Source organism: Megascapheus bottae, chromosome 17, assembly GCF_031878675.1.
Source record: "Megascapheus bottae isolate mThoBot1 chromosome 17, mThoBot2.hap1, whole genome shotgun sequence".
Lineage (NCBI taxonomy): Eukaryota > Metazoa > Chordata > Mammalia > Rodentia > Geomyidae > Megascapheus > Megascapheus bottae.
In genome coordinates, this window is record NC_143525.1 from 47696258 (window position 1) to 47714451 (window position 18194).

Below are 18194 nucleotides of genomic sequence, written 5' to 3' on the forward strand. Positions count from 1 at the left end.
TCACAGACTTTCCCACCTGGGCTGGCTTCAAACTGCGATCCCCAGATCTCAGCCTCTTGAATAGCTAGGAGTATAGGCATGAGGTAGCAGTGCCAGTGACTAGGTTCAAATCCCAGATCTGTCACTGTCTGTTTATAACCAGTCTTTTAACCTGTCTGGACCCAGTGCCTCACCAGGTCATTCATGGAGATCTTGAAAGCATCAACCCCATAAAAAGGTATGGAGATCCAATGGCCCACACTGCTTAGGGACGTGTGTGGCACCTAGAATGGGTTCAATAAATGTCAGCCACGTTTCCACCATCTTCAGCCATCATTTTGGCACATAGTTCTGGTCTTACAGGGTCACTGAGTGAGTAGATTAAAAGAGATGATATGCTTCAAAATACCTATAGGGCCAGGCACATAGTAGGCGCACACTGAAGAGCAGGTGATTTTCCTGTTCAGTCTGTGGTGACCAGGGCCGCTTGTCAAGCCTGTCATCTTGACTGTGACCTTGGAGATTGAACTTTTTCAGCCAGGCAGGCATGGAAGGAGAGTGCCTTTCTGCTTTCCACACAGCCAGCCAGGACATGTTTCCCCTGAGACCCCACTGCTGCCTCTGTTACCAGCTGATTGGTGGGTTTGATTTTAGAATTGCATTTGATTTTAGAATTGTTTAAAAGGGAGCACAATATAATCATTTGCAAACACATTTAAATCACTCGGCAGGATGCAATGAAAACATCAAACTGAAAATTACAGCTCAAAAAAAGCAGACTCTAGTACTTACAGTGCAACAGTAGGGGAAAATAAATAAATAAAGGAGAGTCAGAGGGCATGACTAGCAGACAGGGAAACTGCAGGGTCATCTGGTCCTAGAACCAGGGCCCTCTCAGAGCTCAGGACCCCTTACAGGTAGGGCACAAAAGTTCAATGTCATGTTCAAGGTCATAGTACATCTCTCTGATGTGACCCCAGCTCCTATCTCAATTACAGGGCTCTTGAGAACCATGGCAATATATTCTCCTATTACTCCTCCACTCTACAGGGTGGGGGTGAGAGCAAAGTATAAGCCCCCCGCCCCCCTCAAGGACCTGGAAACATGGCTTAAGGTGGTAGCAGAAGTGAACTTGAAGCAGCTCCTCATGTACAAGTGAAAGTTCCCTAGTTCCCTCAGTTCTGTAGCCCCAGACAGAACCCAATGCCTGGCACATCTCAGGAGTTAATAATAATAAACCCTGTTCCATATGGCTGAACCACGGGACTGGCTTGGTTTACAGAGGCTCTTCTGAGGTTCCTCACAAAGTAACAACTCAGATGGCACCCAGACATGCTCCCACACCCCTACAGGCGCTTCTCCAGGCAGAGCACGTCCCTGTCAGTGGGATCCTTGCTGAGCAGCCCAAACACATCTTTGACTGCATTCTCTGAGGGACAGACCTCCCTTGGCTCTCAGGACAGGCTTTCCCAAGAGTGAAGAAAGCTCACTGCTGGCCCAGAGCCAGGGTCATACAGGCCTTCTGGACGGAGGGAGTGAAGAAAACACTTTCCAAGGCAAGCATCCAAAGCCAGACAAATTATCTAAAAGCAGCCCACCCGCTTACATATACCACCCTGTTCCATGGATTAGAATAAGTGAGACACATAGCATGGAAGATTCAGACCCCTGATTTTTTGTGTGCGGGCCAATACTGGGGCTTGAACTCGGGGCCTGAGAGGTTGTCCGTTAGCTTTTCCATTCAGAGCTGAAGTTCTACCACTTGAGTCACACTTCTACTTGTGGCATTTTGCTGGTTAATTGGACCTAAAAGGCTAATAGACTTTCCTACCCAGGCTGGCTTCCAACTCCAGTCCTCAGATCTCAGCCTCCTGAGTAGCTGAGATTATAGGCATCAGCCACTCACACCCAACTTCAGACCCATGATTTTATAGAACAGCTAAGTAAGTGAGGTTAGTGGTCCATCAGGACTCTTGTCAGAACCTAGGCCTCCACATCCTGTGAAGATATGGTCCACACTGCACATGCTAGTTTTGCAGCCAGAAATGGGCACATAGACACCCCCCCCTAGAGAGAAGGCCTCAGGCATCCATAAAGTAAGTGTGCCACAGGCCATCAGAAAGCATCACGGCATCACTGATTTAAAGGCATGGTCAGACAGGATGTGGACACTGCTCTCCATGCAAGCCCCGCCCCGCACACCCTCAGTCAGGGACATGAGAATGTAATAACAACACTCAAAGAGACAGCAGCTTAAATCTGGGACATGAGAATGTGATAACAATGCTCGAAGAGACGGTGGCTTCAGTTTATATTCAACATCTATTATGCATCAACCACCCTTGGAGATGTTCCATCTAGTTACACAATAGGATGTTGTGGTGGGGGGGAGAATCATTTAACATCCTGCTCTAGAATTCCTCCTGGGGGGAGGGGGACTGGGAAAACATCGTGGTAAGGTGCGCCTGTGAGAAAGGTCATAGCCATGTACCAGGGCTTCTGAGGACAAAGAAACTGCTTTAGGATCTCTTGATTGTTCTCCTGGAAAGAGCAGGGAAGCATGTGAGGAGAGAAGAGCAAGAAGAAGAAGAGGGGCCAGTACCAGGCAAGGGGAATAGGCAGGCGCGGGTGTGGGGCTTCTCTTCACACCAACACAAAGCCTTCCACTCCCTTGGATGTCTTCCTCTCTGTGTTCTAACACCCTGAGTGGGTGGGTTTTCTGAAGAACTTACAGGAGCTGGCTTTCATGCAGGGTTCTTATGGCATAGAACAGACCTGAGGATAACATCTAGTATCTATGCATGTGTCTGTCCAGTTCAAAACACACAGACAGCATCCTTCTGTCTCAGGGTTAATCCTCATGAAAGCAGAAATTAAAAACCCATGTTCCCTTGTTCAGAAAGTAGGAAGACCATAATTCAAATTCAACTTAGTCCCAGCCACAGGTTCTATCACCTATCTGTCTACCTACCTACCTATTATTTATTTATTTATGCTAGTACTGGGGCCTGAACTCAGGTCCTGGGGCTCAAGACTGGCATTCTACCATTTCAGACACAGCTCTACTTCTGGCTCTGGTGATTAACTGAAGGTCAGAATCTCACCAGCTTCCCTTCCTGGGCTGGCTTCAAACCTCAATCCTCAGATTTCAGCCTCCTGAGTACTCAGGATTACAGGTGTGAGCCACTGGCACCTAGCTAAAGCACCAGTTCTTAATATGGATGCTCTCAAGGGCGAGGGGTTGATGAGATCTCAGCCCTCAGGGATTAATGAAGATGAAGAAAGCCAGCCCGTGGCAGAACAGCACGAAAGACACTGGCTAGCCTAGGAATGGATATTGAGAGATTTGGTCCAAATGAGCATCCTGTCCATTCCTGAAACAGAAGACCCAAGTAGCCAACGTAAGAAGAGAGCCAGATGGGTATTAGAATCATCTTCCTCCTCTTTCTCTTTCCTCCTTGCCAGCATTACCCTCCCCCCCCCCCCAGGAACAGGAACATACTCTTAAGCAGGTATACCATCCTTTCCGCAGCTACTCACAGCCACACCCAAGACAAGGCCTCCTCCCAGAGTAGCTGAACCTCCCTAGGGCACCTGAGATTGAAGATCCTGTGACAGGACCTGACTGCAACGCCACCTGCTGGTGGGCCTCAGAACCAGGGTCTGGGAGAGACTGGGAATGTGAGAGGCTGAGGAGCTGCACAGAGATGTCCCCAGGCAGATGAGAAGCAAACATAAGCTTCTCCCTATCAAATGAAATGACAATTGAGAAAAAGCCTCAAGATACTAAAGCCATGAGAGGAAAGAATTGGTGTATTCAGTCACGAAAGTTCTGAGTTCTTTGTTTGGTTCATAAATTTAAGCAATTATCAAAGCCACCACCGTTTTACCGCAGAGGGGAGAGATTCGGGGGAGGACGAGTTGCCAGTAAATGCAAAGCTCAAGGCTCAATCCTGGGTGTTGCTGCTCTGTCTGGGGATTAACTCATCCACCCTGTGGCTCTGTTACAGACCATGGCACCCCCATTCACAGTTCTAGATCTCTCTCCCTCCCCAGATCCCTACATACAGCTGGGGGCATCCTGACTTGGCAGGAATCTTAATCATAATGTCCACAATCAATATAACTTAAGCCCTAAGGCTCAGTCTAGCAAGCCCAGTTGTTGAAATTGAGTTAACGCTGAATGTATGAATGGGAAAGCATGCGGGAGTTTATGAGGGGAAGTGGAGATGGGCATAGTGAACCCCTACTAGTTTCTGGGAACACTGAACTTATCCCCCTTTTGTGGCGGTACTAGGATTTGAACTCAGGATCCTGAGCTTGCTAGGCAAGCACTCTTGTCACTTGAGACACACCACCCTAAGCTCTTGAATCTATTTTTATTTAATCAGCTGAGATGACTGTCAGTTGTAGGTGAACAACTGAACCCCCAAAACTGCACAGCTAGCATGTGAAAGACTAGAGCTCAAGGAATTACCTAGGTTATTTCACTGTAATTCTCAAACTATAAGAGGCCTTCAAAGTCATTTCATCCAATTATTCACCCAACACTTGAATCTATTCACATCCTAGCTAATGGGGAACACGTTACCAACACTATGATAATTCTTTGATTGAATTATACTGGTATGTTGAAAAAGCTCTCCCTTGTGTTGAGCCAGAATAAAGCTGTCTTTAGATTAAATAGGATAATGCCTGGAATGTGCCCACCCCTGTGCCTCTACAACCAGGAAATATTAGCTTCATCCTTACTTACCCTATTACAAACTATTCTTGTGTCTCTTTTTCCCATGGGATGCCAGAAAACAAATCGAATTCTGTTTCTCTAAAAGAGTCCTTCAGATATTTGAAGACAGTGCTTCGGGTCCCCCTGAGGCTCTGCTCGCCCAGGATAAACAAACACTCCAACCCCACTCTCAGAGCTTCATTGGCAAGCAAGAGGCTGTGCTGTGCACGCTGTCATTTCACAGCTGTATGTGAGGTTGCCCAGGTGGCGACGGAACGGATCATGAAGCCAGCATGGCAGGGTGCTCGGGTGTTCTGGATGAGAATCTCTGCAAAGGAAAAAGGGAAAGCATAACTGACCCTGGGAAAACCTGAACCTGTGTCCAGAGCTCTACAATTACTGCTCAACCAGCTCTGGAATCCATTATAGAAAAAGAAAAAGAAATCAATCCCCAGACCCCAGATTAGTTTCTATCATTTCAGACCCTTAGACTTGGCCCAAGAACATGATGATTCCTTCTTCAATATACTTGGTTGTTTTGGAGATCCAGAATTGAGCGACTGTGGTCTAACGCACAGAAGTCTTCTGCTTAGAAATAATCGACTCTCAAATGCTCCTCTTCATGAGCACGTGGTCTATATGAGAGCAGCAACTTATCCAAGGTCAAAGAGGAAATGTGCGGGAAAGTGTGGCCCATCCAGTATGATGAGAGAAGAAAACTTCTCATGGCAAAGGGAGAAAGGCAGATGAAAGCAAAGGGGAGGAAGTCCAAAAAGTCCTTACTGGAGTATTCCTCCTTCTTTACCACCATCTTTGCAATGCAGTGTGGGGGTGACACACACAACCTTACAGACAGAAATTCCTAGGTGCGCCAGCTGGCACTGCCATTCATGAGGTGCATATCGTGTGCTACTTATGCTTCGGAACCTCAGTTTTCCCATCAGTAACATGAACATGTGAACTTCTCTCTCAAGGGAGTTCTAGAAGGTATTAAGAAGAGTAGCTAAGCCAGGCACCAGTGGCTCACACCTGTAATCCTAGCTTGGGAGGCTGAGATCTGAGAATCATGGTTCAAAGCCAGCCCAAAAGTCCATGAGACTTTTATCTCCAATTAACCGCCAGAAAACAAGAAGTGGCCCTCTGGCTCAAGTGGTAGAGCACTATCCTTGAGCTGAAGAGCTCAGGGACAGCGCCCAGGCCCAGGGTTCAAGCCCCACAACTGACAAAAACTAAACATTTTTAAAAATGAGTAGGTAATAACCTACTTGGACTAACCCTCCTGGAAATCCACACACAAACTCTAGATCCAATAGTTTAAAGCTAGTATTTGTATGGGGTTGGGGGGGAAGAGAGGAAGGGGGGGAGAAAGAGAGAGAGAGAGAGAGAGAGAGAGAGAGAGAGAGAGAGAGAGAGAGAGAGAGAGAGAGAGGAGAGAGAGGAGAGAGAGAGAGGAGAGAGAGAGAGAGAGAAAGCGGAGAGAGAGAGAGAGAGTTAAATGCATCCACAAATTGAAGAGTATAGGGCTCTTGAAAGAAAGCTTGGTGAAATTGTACTTTTATTTACCTGGCTTCTCCCTTGTAGGGATTTCAAAATGTTAAAGGAATACTCCAGATAGAGTTCAACCAGAATCAGCAGGCAACAACTTAATTAAGAAGCCAGAAATCAGAATTCAGAGGTTCCAAAGAGGCTGAAAACCAGAAGAGGAAATACTAGAAAGGAGAATTCATAGAAATACACACACACACACACACACACACACACACACACACACACACACACGCACACACACACACACACATGCGTGCGCACTCCACATTTTTACACAGATATCCCAAAAGCCCTAGGCTAATCACTGAAGTGTATATGAATGGAGAGAGACTTCAAGACTCCTAGGAGGAAACAATAGTCAGAAGAGCAGAGCTATCAATTCAGTAGATGCCTCTAGAGCAGAGTAACTTCTGTCCCACCAAATTAGCAAGTCTCAATAAATAGCACAAAATTCCACTGAATCCCACCCTGCCTCCAGCTGTCATTCCTTAGGAATTAAGATCCCATGCCAAGACTTCAGGACTAAGGGTGGAAGCTCTCAAACAGAGCCCTCAAACAGAGCCTTAAAAACAATGTCTCCACAAAAACAAGGTGATTCACCCTATATTTAACTGCCTTGCTAAAACAGTGCTTAGTACGACTCAGAGAGAGGCCATCTACCCAGAGTCACTGTGAAGATTTATCCACAATGTCCAGGACACAATCAAAAACTACTAAATGCACAAGGCATGAAAAAGAAAAATGCAGAAAGAGGTGGCACTGCTCAAAAATAAATATCCTCAATACCTGACTTTTGTAACTCTAACCCCCTCTGTATATCATCTTTACAACAAAAGTTAAACTTAAAAATGTAAATAATATAAATAAATGATCAGTAAGAATGGACTCACATATCATTCCACCACTGGAATTAGAAAACTGCAACTTTATAGCAATAATGATAAACCTGTTAAATACTTTAGGAAACATGATTTTGGGCAGGACATGAATGCTTCTTTTAGTTGGCAGTACTATAGCTTTATGCTTACCAGGGTCTCATGCTTAGTATCACTGAAGCCATACCTCCTTTTTGTTTCAGTTTGTTGGTTTTTTTAAATACAGCCTTTTTTCCTTGCTTTTCTCCCCCAGCCCCCCTCCCACCTAAATCTTCCCACATAAGTGAGGTCACAGGCATTCACCACTATTCTCTACTTGTTTGACACATAGAGTCTCACGTTTTTTTCCCTGGACTGGCCTCAAGCCACAGAGTCCTGATTTCTGTCTCCCGAGTAGCAGGGATTTTTACCACCAGCTGGAAACTTAAAAAAAAAACAACCCTCTAATGAAAGTTCTAGCACTGAGAGATATATCTGAAATGTATTAATTGTCAAATAAAATCAACAGAAATAACAAATGAACACCACATGTAAAGACAACAGAAATTATTCAAATGGGCATAAAAAGAAAAGAGACCAATGAAAATAAACAGAGCCCTAGTGTTTTATGCAGTCCAACATACATAAAATTAACCTCCCAGAAAAAAAACAGGGAAAATAATTGAAATATTGGCTGGTATTTGTCCAGATCTATTCAAAAGCATAATTCCACAGACCCAGGATCCTTAACAATCCAATGCAGGAAAATACAAAGAAAATTACATCCAGGCATAACATAGTTAAAATCCTGAAAATCAAATGTAGAGAGTAAATCTTAAAAACAAGCAGGGGTTGGAAGGAATAGTTCATATTGGGGAATTGTGACCAGTTCTCAGAAGGAAGATTATAGGACAGAATACAGAAACAGCATCTTTGAAATGCTGGGGGAAAAAAACACTAATCGATATATATTTATGTTGGTAACCAAACTATGTTTCAAAAATATGGAAAATACTTGGCTAGGGACCCGGGGCTCACACCTGGAATCCTAGCTGCTCAGGAGGCTGACATCTGAGGAGCATGGCTCAAAGGCCGGCCCAAGAAGGAAAGACTCACCACCAAAAGCCAGAGAGCTGTGGCCAAAGTGGGAGAGCACTATCATTGAGTGAAAAACTTAGGGACGATGCTCAGTCCCTAAGTTCAAGCCCCACGACCAGCACAAGAACAAAAGGGAGGAAACTAAGACATTGAAAGTTTCAGATCTATAGGAGACATTAAGACTAAACATGATATACATGTGGAAAAACATGTTTACTCCTTTAAAAACTGATGGCTACATATAATGAGTGATTGTTGTCCTTAATATACTATGTTATCTCTCATCTCTTTTGCTGTCCCTTGGTTATCTCATATTATTACAGTATTTCAGTTTGTTATCTGATATATTGGATATATGAGTATTTGGTTATTTGAAATTGGATAGGGAAGGGGGAAAACAAGATGAGGGGTGGGGGTGGGGAAGAGGGAAATGGGGACCAAGACATGAGAAAGGGTATCAATGTATGTGAATTAATGCACCTTCTATCTGGCGAATATAATGTAACCCTTCTATTAATTACAATAAAAATATATGAAAAAAACTGATGGCTAAGGCAAAAATCATATATTCTATAGCACAAATGAAAGCATTTTATATGTAGAAGTAAAATATACGAAAGCAATAGCATTAAAACAAAAAAATGTTGAATTGTGCATGGTGCAGTATATGATTTTAAGTCCTAGTATGATAAAGATGAATTATTGTAAGTCCTACCACAATAACTAAAAATAACAGCAGCCAGGCACTGGTGGCTCACACCTAGAATCCTCGCTACTCAGAAGGCTGACATCTGAGAACTGCAGAACAGGATGTGAGACTCCTATCTCTAACCACCAAAAATCCAGAACTGGAGTTAGGGCTCGAGTAGTGGGGCACTGTCCTTGAGAGAGAAGTCAAGCAAAAGCATGAGACCCCGAGTTCAAGCCCCAGTGCTAGCACAACAATAATAATGATGATAAATAATAATAAATAATATCACAACAGCAGCTGGGCACCAGTGGTTTGTGCCTGTAACCCTAGCCACTCAGGTGGCTGGCATCCTGGTGACGGTGATTTGAAGCCAGCCCAGGCAGGCAAGTCTGAGAAGTTCTCATTTCCAATTCGTCCTCCCGGCTGATGCCTACTCTTGGACCCTGGGGCTCATTCAGAGAGTGAATCTCTTCCTGATTCCTGTCTTGCAGCTCACCTACCTGCCCCCACCATGGGGGGAGTGCAGGTCCTCAGAGATGGGGCTCGACTTCTTTCCTGTTTACAGCATCACCGCCTGTCGTATCGACTGCGAGACACGCTACATCGTGGAGAACTGTAACTGCCGGATGGTGCACATGCCAGGTCAGTCCGGGGCGCCCTGGACTCACTTTACATTCCTTCACACTTCCCGCACCATGGGAAAGGCTTGACCCACTCCCCTAGGCTCCAGGGGGCTGCTGATCTGGGGAGAGTGCTCCTGCTTGCCTACAGGTACAGAGGGGCTGCCATCAGGGCCACAAACCAGGTCGGGAGAATGTGGACCTCAAGGTTTAGTGTCTGCGGATGGTGTTTTCTCCTAGAGCTCAGGGTCCAGATAACTAGATGATAGGTTGGTTTATCCAGATGTCGGCTCCTTCCATCCAGATGTTTCCCTTCTCTCACCCAAATGTCTGGCACTCTTTTGAATACAGCAAAAGTCTATTAGCCAGCAAATAAATGTGTCTGGATGACACTTTTGTTGTCAGACTAATAATGCATACAAGCCCTCTCATTAGAGGCAGCTGGCCTGTCAGCAGCAGTGTGAGATGACAACGGGGGCTGCAGGCAGGGGCCTGGGCTTCGGATGCGTGCGCCTCTGTTCACTGACTGGATGACTTGATACGGGTTATGAACCCTCTCTGTTTTCACTTCACCCTCTGTGGTCTTGTAAGAATAAAGATTTGAAATAGGCAAAGGAAGGGGGGAAAACAAGATGCTTGGGAGAGGGTGGGGGGAGGGGAATGAGGAAAAGCACATGAGAAGGGGTATCAATGCATGAGAAGTAATGCACCTACTGTCTGGTGAATGTAACTGTAACCCCTATATACATTACAATAAAAAGTTTAAATAATAATGGCAGACGTGTATGTAAATGTGTTCTGCAAGCACAGGAGAAGAGGGAACCAAAAGCCATATTGGCTGATGACCTGCTGTGTGCCAAAAACCTTAATTGGCTTTTATACTGAGTGGTTGTTGTTTCTGAATTCTGCCAGACTTTATTCAAGCTTGATTTCACAGGATCCGTGCTTGGGTCATTTTGTTCACCGCCAACTGATCAGGCCCATAGCTAAATCATAAACTTCTGGCCTAGAAAACTGTAAGATAATGCGTTTTTGTCATTTTTAACTAGTAATGCAAGCATTGCCTCTGAACTTCCTGGAAGACAGAGCAAAAAGAAAGAAAATCATCCCATTTAAAAGTTATTATTGGAAAGAAGGGTGCATACCCCTTCCCATTCCTCAGTCCTGCAGGCCAGCCTCCCTGCATAGCAGCCTGGGAGAAATAAGTGAAGTTAGCCAGTCTGGACCCAGGGTCTCTGGCTCAGGCCTGTCCCAGCTTGCACAGCAAATCAGAGCTGAGCCCTCAACTCTGGGGTTGTTCCAGTTTTCCCCCAATACCACCAGGACAGGGACAGGAGGAAGCCAGATGCTACTGACATGCACGGTTCTGCTTGAGTGACGACCCTGCTTTTCCTCTCTGCAGGGGATGCGCCCTTCTGCACCCCTGAGCAGCACAAGGAATGCGCGGAGCCCGCCCTAGGTCAGTACGGGGGCTGGGAAGGGGCGGAGGGATGGCCGGGCCGAGATGGTGGAGCTCATGGGATGTGGGCACCAAGGGCAGTCAAGTGGAAGAAGGAATGGGCTGGGCAGAAGAGAGTGTCTGCAGAGTGGGGCCATGCAGGAGGGAAAGTGTGGTGAAGAAGAGGGGAGGGATCAAGGGAGAGATGAGGGCCGGAAAGGAAAGTGAGGGAGAAAGGCTGGGGGGTGAGGTGGTTTGTATTCCTGTGTACACAAAGCCCTGGGCCACCTCTTCCTCCCCTCCATCCTCCGCCTCTCCCCACCCCCCTCCTTTCTTCTTCTTTCTCCTCCTCCTCCTCCTCAGACAGCCTCTTGGGTGTTTGTGAGTTCGAACAACTGTTGGAGTCCCAACCACCAAGCTTGGAGGTGGGGGGAGATTGCACCCATGAGCTGTAGGACCCAGCCCGCCCTCCCTCCCCGTGCTCACCCTCTTCTCCCCACACCTGCCTCTCTCGAGCCCCACCAAAATGATTCCTAGTCAAGACAAGCAGAGAGAATTGGAAACAGTCAGTCCAGCACAGCCAAGGGAGGCAAGGCTGGACATTCATGCTTTCCCATCGTTCCAGAAGGACTAGAGAGGAGGAGAGAGAGTGACTCCCGATAGCCTAGTCTTGAGTCAAGAGAGCCAAGATTCCTGCAAAGCCCACTGGGGAGAAGTGGTGGTGCCCCCACAATGTGCAAAGAGAACTAGCCAGCTCGCAGAAATAACAAAGCCAACCCACAGCTAGTGGGCCGTCTCCAACTCCACAATCCTAGAGCTCCACCACCCCACATTCTGGCTCACTTCTCAAAGGCTACAATCCTGCCTGCTAGACTAGGCCAGCCCCACCCTTGACTTAGACCCTCGATCCTCTCCCTTCCAGGTCTGCTGGCGGAAAAGGACAGCAATTACTGTCTCTGCAGGACACCCTGCAACCTGACCCGCTACAACAAAGAGCTCTCCATGGTAAAGATCCCCAGCAAGACATCAGCCAAGTACCTGGAGAAGAAGTTTAACAAATCAGAAAAATATATCTCGTAAGTTAAAGTGGACCTTGTGGGTAGGGGGGTGGGGGGGTAGAGAGGGGATACCCAGGGACCAATAGAGGAGAAGGGCAAAAGATAAGCAGATGGCTTAATTTCACAAGCATTAACTGAGCACCTGCTGTGGGCCAAGCTCAGGAATGATGGAGATTATTCATCTCCAGGAGAGACAAGTACGTGAATGGAGCCATATTGGCTGTTACAGAAGTATGCAGAAGTAATGTCTTGGGACATAGTGTGCTGGGAAAGGGGAGTCAGGGAAAGCTTGACAGATGATTCTTTTTTTAAGATGTTACTTGAGTTTTCCAGGCAGACTTTGCACTTTCTGGTGTCTGTGCCTGGAATGCTGTTCCTACCACACTTTGCCTCATGATCCCTCATCAAGCATGTCTCTGCTGAAATCTCCTTTGGCTTTTCTCTCTAATACAGTGTTGCTCACTGCCCTGTCACATGGAATTCCACCTGCCCCACTCAACTGAAAGCAGGAATTTCTCTGTCTCTATGTTTGTCTCTGTCTGTCTGTCTGCCTGACTGTTGGTCTGTCTCTCTCTGTGTCTCTGTCTCTGCTCTATCTGTTTTGCACCGCCCCCCTTTCTCTCCTTCTCTTATCTATCAAGTACTATGGAGCATCTGGCAGTGATATAAAAACTCTCTTCTAACCCAGTGAATGAGTGAAAGGTAGGGATAAAGTTCATGTCTTGGCAGAGATTCAACAAAGGAGAAGGCAGACAGACATGTTGGACCATGAAGGTCTTGGAGGTTGAGCGGAGCATGGTGGGAACTGGATACAGGGGTGAATTTTGTCCTTACAGAAGAAGGAACTGCTGAACACTCTATTTTACTTATTTATGTGTCATTCCATCCTTCACTGGTGACAGAGTCCAGCTATATATATGTAGCTCAAACTTGCTCAGACTTTCAGTCCCTCTGCCCTCAGCACCCCCACCTGAGTGCAGGGATACAGGTGTAAGCCCCCACTCTCACTTCCACAAATTGGTACTTCCAGCCAGTACTCTTCTCTAGAACAATCTGCAGTGACAGAACTGGGCTGCATCTACAGTGTCCTGTATGGCAGCCACCAGTGACACCTTTTGGGCGACAATCCAGCAGATGGGCAGAGAGCCAGGTGGGGGAGAAAGGGAGCTTGTTAGGAGACAGTTACAAGGCAAGAGATGGCGATGTTTTGAACAGTTCCTGGGACATCCAGGCATGGAGGAAAACCTGCCCCATTCTTCCCCCAGCCACTCTCCCCTGACAAGACAGTGCCAGACCCCATCCTAGGACAGCAACTGCTCAACAGGTTGAGAGCAAGAAGCACGGAGGAGGGCCTGGGGAGCTGCACTGGAGGAGAGTGTGGTGGAGGGGTGCCAGGTTCTGCTGCTTGGCAGACGTTGTGCAGGCAGGAGTGACTCTTGCTGCCCATCTCATGAACACACCTTTATACAGGAACAGCATAGAGGAGCTCCGGGGCTTCTGCTGGGAACCCCCAACTAGACATGGATTTGCTTCCTAGATGAATTTTCTTTTACTCTGGCAACCAATTCAACTATGCCAGGACTGCACCTTCCAGCACATGCAGTTTGGTATTGATCCCAGAAGAAGTCTGGGCGGGATAAAACCCAGGAGCTCAGCCAGGAAGAGCACTGAGTCCAGGTCAGCCTGGCGGAACTCATCTGCATATTAGGAACCATGTAGGTCCTTGGGGGGCGGGGGATGGGGTGCGTACAGACATGGCAGCCAGGTCTCCCACACCTCCTGGGAAGGATGCTGAGAGAGGTATGGGCAATGAGGACAGCTGAGAGGAAGCTCCAATCCTGGCCAAGTCAGGACCCTTAGTATTGAGTTCCAGCTCTAACTTTAGGTGAACTCCCCCCACCCCGCCCCAGGCCTCTACTTCTCCATCTATCCAAGGGAAAGTGGATGATCCCTCTGAATGCCCCCAAGTTCTAACCACAGGCGGTACTAAATATTCCCTCTGCAGAGAGAACATCCTGGTCCTGGATATATTTTTTGAAGCTCTCAATTACGAGACAATTGAACAGAAGAAGGCGTATGAAGTTGCTGCCTTACTTGGTGAGTCGAAGTCTCTCTTGCACACATTTTCAATCTCTCAGGGAGTAGAGAGAGAAAGAGAAGAGGGTGGGTGGAAGACAAGCAGACACATAGACATATAAGCCTCCAAAGCACTCTAATTTGCTAATCACGCCCTCTTGCCTTACACTGCTCCTGCCCCAGGAGAAACGCCACTATGGTGGAGATTTGAGGCCCAGTTCAATCCTTCATTTAGACCCCAGTTTCCCCTTCATGCCACAGGGATGTCACAGGAGTACAAAGGGTCCCATGGGACCTGCCAGTCCTGCATGGTCTTCTATCTCCAGGATGCAGGCAGCATGCCTAGGTCTGGAGGCAGGACGGAGCTGTTAGATGGAAGAAATGCTCACTGCCCCAAGTGACATCCGGTGCAGTCAGGGTTCCAAATGAAGCCCTGCCTGGGAAGCAGCATTTAGAAGGCTGAGGGTTGCCTTTGTAGGAGCTTTGACTGCCACATCACAAGTTCACATTTGTTGGCACAGAATGGGCACAGAAAGTTTACTTTGAGCCCACCCCTAGCCCAAATGGGCCCTCATAAGACCCCTGATGGCACACAGTCAAAGGACCTGAAAGATTTTCCCCTGGATGTCTTATGCTAACTCACACCCACTCTTGACATGCCTGGCTGTTGTCTCTGTGGCAGAACTAGGTGCCAGCAGCATCCTAGAAGAGGCAGGCTCACCCTGGCAGTATGGTGAGAAGAGCTGGCTTTACACCTGAGTGTTGTGAGAAAATGGACCAAATGGCTTCAACTGGCCAACCCTCAGGGCCCATGTCTGCCAAAAGGGATTCCTCGTGCCCACTATGTCACTGAGGGAAAGGTCTGGGGAAGATGGCTTCGAGGAGAGTAGGGTCATCTTGGCTCACTGTCTTAGAAGCCTCAAGTCCATCATGGTTGGGGAAGAGCATGACGAGAAGCGAGGTCATGTCACAGTGGCCAGGAAACAGAAAGGAGATAATATTTTGTTCACTGACTTTCTCTTTTCTCACCTTTTAGTCCATTCAGCCCCAGCCCATGGGAGGGTGCCACTCACATTCAGACACACCCAGAGCAGGTTTTACTAATCGCCTAGGTGTTTCACATTGTAACCAAAGTGACAGTTCAAATGAACCTTTTCACAAGTTTTCAGGGGTGGTTCAATGAACTAAGGCCCTTGCTCAGAGAAAAATCCACCAGTAATAGTTGCTGACACCTGAACAATCACCATGCCCGGGAGCTGGGCTCACCTGATATGTCCAGAACCATCTGGACATTTCTGCATTTCCTCTAGGAGCATGGGGACAAGACCATCTCTCAGTGCCATCTGGATTGATGTTATGGTGACCAAAGGCACTGGTCAAGAGGTTCAGACCCTAGGACCAGAATAGAAGTCATGTCCCCACACCTCTGTTTCCTGCTGCCAATTCAGAGTGGGTCTCCCTTCCCCCAGCATAAGCTCAAACTGTTTCTCTCTCTTTCGTCTCTCCTTCCCCCTTACACATACACACACACACACACACACACACACACACACACACACACACACACGGCAGGAGGGCCTGAATCTGTCATATCCATATCAGAGATGAGGATGATCTTGTTCCCAGCATCCTGTTCCCACCCAGAATAGCCTGGTGAGGAATTCATGCTGCCATCTGTATGTACCTCCTGTGACAGGAGCATGTGTCACTTGCAAGCTCTCAGCCATCAGGCCCAGCCTGGCCCTTCTCACACCCAGTGGCCATATATATGTCCAGGACTTAGACAAGCACTCAGTGCACCCATGGCACACCCATGCCAGCCTGCATGCACACGCCAGTCTATAGGACCCGGTGTCCAAGCATACCTGCATAGCCCAGCAGCGGGTCCATGCATGCACAAATCTAGGCAGTCACTCGACATATTACATATCACACACAGAAACACGATACATACTCTGCCCACTTCCACAAACACACTTGCATATGTGAAGACACACCCAGTGTGCCCAACCTAAGTAGAGATAACCACTCATATAAAGCCACCAAAGGCCAGACATACTGCCTGCATCTGGTAAATACACACACACACACACACACACACACACACACACACACACACACACACACTATGCCACTCCATTTGAGCCATGCTATACATAAACACAAACACACCCCTCACACATGACATGCACATCTAGAAGGTTACAGACCCCAATAAGCCTGCACTACAGAGAGTGGTAAGGAAGAGAGAAAGAAGAAAGAAAGAAAGAAAGAAAGAAAGAAAGAAAGAAAGAAAGAAAGAAAGAAAGAAAGAAAGAAAGCTGGCCATTTGGAGCCCAACACTAAATCCTAGCAGGAAGTGCCCCCTTCCCACCATGTCCGCTTGTCCATCTAGGGTGCTGGGCTCCACCTAGCCATACACATAGGAAGAGTGAGGAAGATTCACACATCAGAAAAAACACTAACTAAGAGGTCCCTCTCCTCCAACCATCCCCAAGACTAACAGCCAGAGATTACAGCTGGGGAGGGTCCCGAGGTTCAGATCCTTCACCCTTCCCACCCATGGTTTGGAAACAAAGCCACTGAGAAATTCAGAGCTTGTCGGAGCCATCAGCCTATGGTAACTTAGAGGTCCAGGCATCGACCTGGATGCAAACCTCCTAACAGAATTAGATGCAGAGGGTCAGAAGACAACTCTAAAAACACTTTGACCGAGAGAGTCCCTCTATTGCATAGTGGAAAAACCCCCTCAAAAGAGGAAACCACACAGAGCGTTGACCTTTGGGTCAGAAAAAAAAAGATCTCCTATGAACTGATGCCAAGAATGGCACATGCCCAGATGGCTGGCCCAGAAGCCTGTGTTGTGATGGTCAGAGTTGTGGGTGGGGGATAATCTGGGTGCCACTGCTTTGGACACCTGAGCTGTGGTAATCTGAAACATGTTTCTCTGGCCATACTCTACCCTCATCCAAGTCAAAACCACTTCCAGTCTCTATTCCCAGTGCAGGGGTCATTCACTGGTCCTGAGCCCTGGAACAACAGGCCCATGAGCCCCTCCAGAAAGCAATCCATTTAGTCCACACCCTGCCGAGTGATAACAGACAGTTCTCAGGGAGGGTGGCTCTTGTCAGAGGCTTGACCCTCCCAGGACTAGATTGAACTTCCCAGTGGATCTTGCGCAGGAATTCTAGCTTCCAAGTTCTTCACATGTTCACCCCTCCTTGGAGATGGTATGAGTACAACTCAATCTTTGATCTTTTCCCTCCCTCTCCAGGTGACATTGGTGGTCAGATGGGATTGTTTATTGGTGCTAGTATCCTTACAATACTAGAGCTCTTTGATTATATTTATGAGGTAAGATTTGGAACTGCCCTGGGTACATTGCCTTAATATGCTGATGTCCTCTTCCCATCTCCAGGCTCCTGAACTCTTTCCACTCCCCCAGATCCTGCTTCTTTTACTATCTACCCATATCATTCATCACATAATCCTAGGCACGGGAGGTCCCTAAGAAAGGGTAGACGTGGGGGAAATAGAAGCCATGATCCCATGATGGGGAATGGCAAGAAAGAGGAGCTAGCTCCACATCAGGGAGAGAGCAAGGGGATGGGAAGAAGGGACCAGACTATGCTGGCCCATCCCGCTTCAAGACTGAGGGTGTAGCCTCATAGTATAACACACACACACACACACACACACACACACACACACACGTACACACACACCACTCATGCACATCACATACCACACAACCACACACATATACCACATACATCATACAGTCACACCACAGTCAGACATAGCACACCATACAAAACACTCCAACACACCACACACACACACACACACACACACACACACACACACACAGCAAATATACACACCGAATCCACATATTATACACTCATACATATGTATACACACACACACACACACACACACACACACACACACACACACACACACCATGCATAAGCTACCCTCTGGGTGACCCACCCTCTAATTACTGGCTTCCTTTCACCTAGGCAGTCTTAGGAAAATGGCATTTTCCAGCAATTCTCATCCCCTGCCAGCAAGGGACCACTCTAGGTCTGGAGAGATGTCTC

General features: G+C 47.4%; 1 protein-coding gene across 2 annotated transcripts in view; it reads left to right on the forward strand.

Moving 5' to 3' along the window:
• LOC150052035 (acid-sensing ion channel 2-like) overlaps window positions 1-18194 on the forward strand; it is a 224826-nt gene that overhangs the window by 204466 nt on the left and 2166 nt on the right. The window contains exons 4-8 of one of the 2 annotated variants that reach the window (XM_090351258.1): window positions 9388-9538; window positions 10919-10975; window positions 11877-12030; window positions 14018-14109; window positions 17363-17442. In XM_090351258.1, coding sequence (XP_090207384.1) covers window positions 9388-9538; window positions 10919-10975; window positions 11877-12030; window positions 14018-14109; window positions 17363-17442 — 534 coding nt within the window. The remainder of the gene's footprint in view (window positions 1-9387; window positions 9539-10918; window positions 10976-11876; window positions 12031-14017; window positions 14110-17362; window positions 17443-18194) is intronic. The other variant, XM_090351259.1, reaches the window with a different exon arrangement.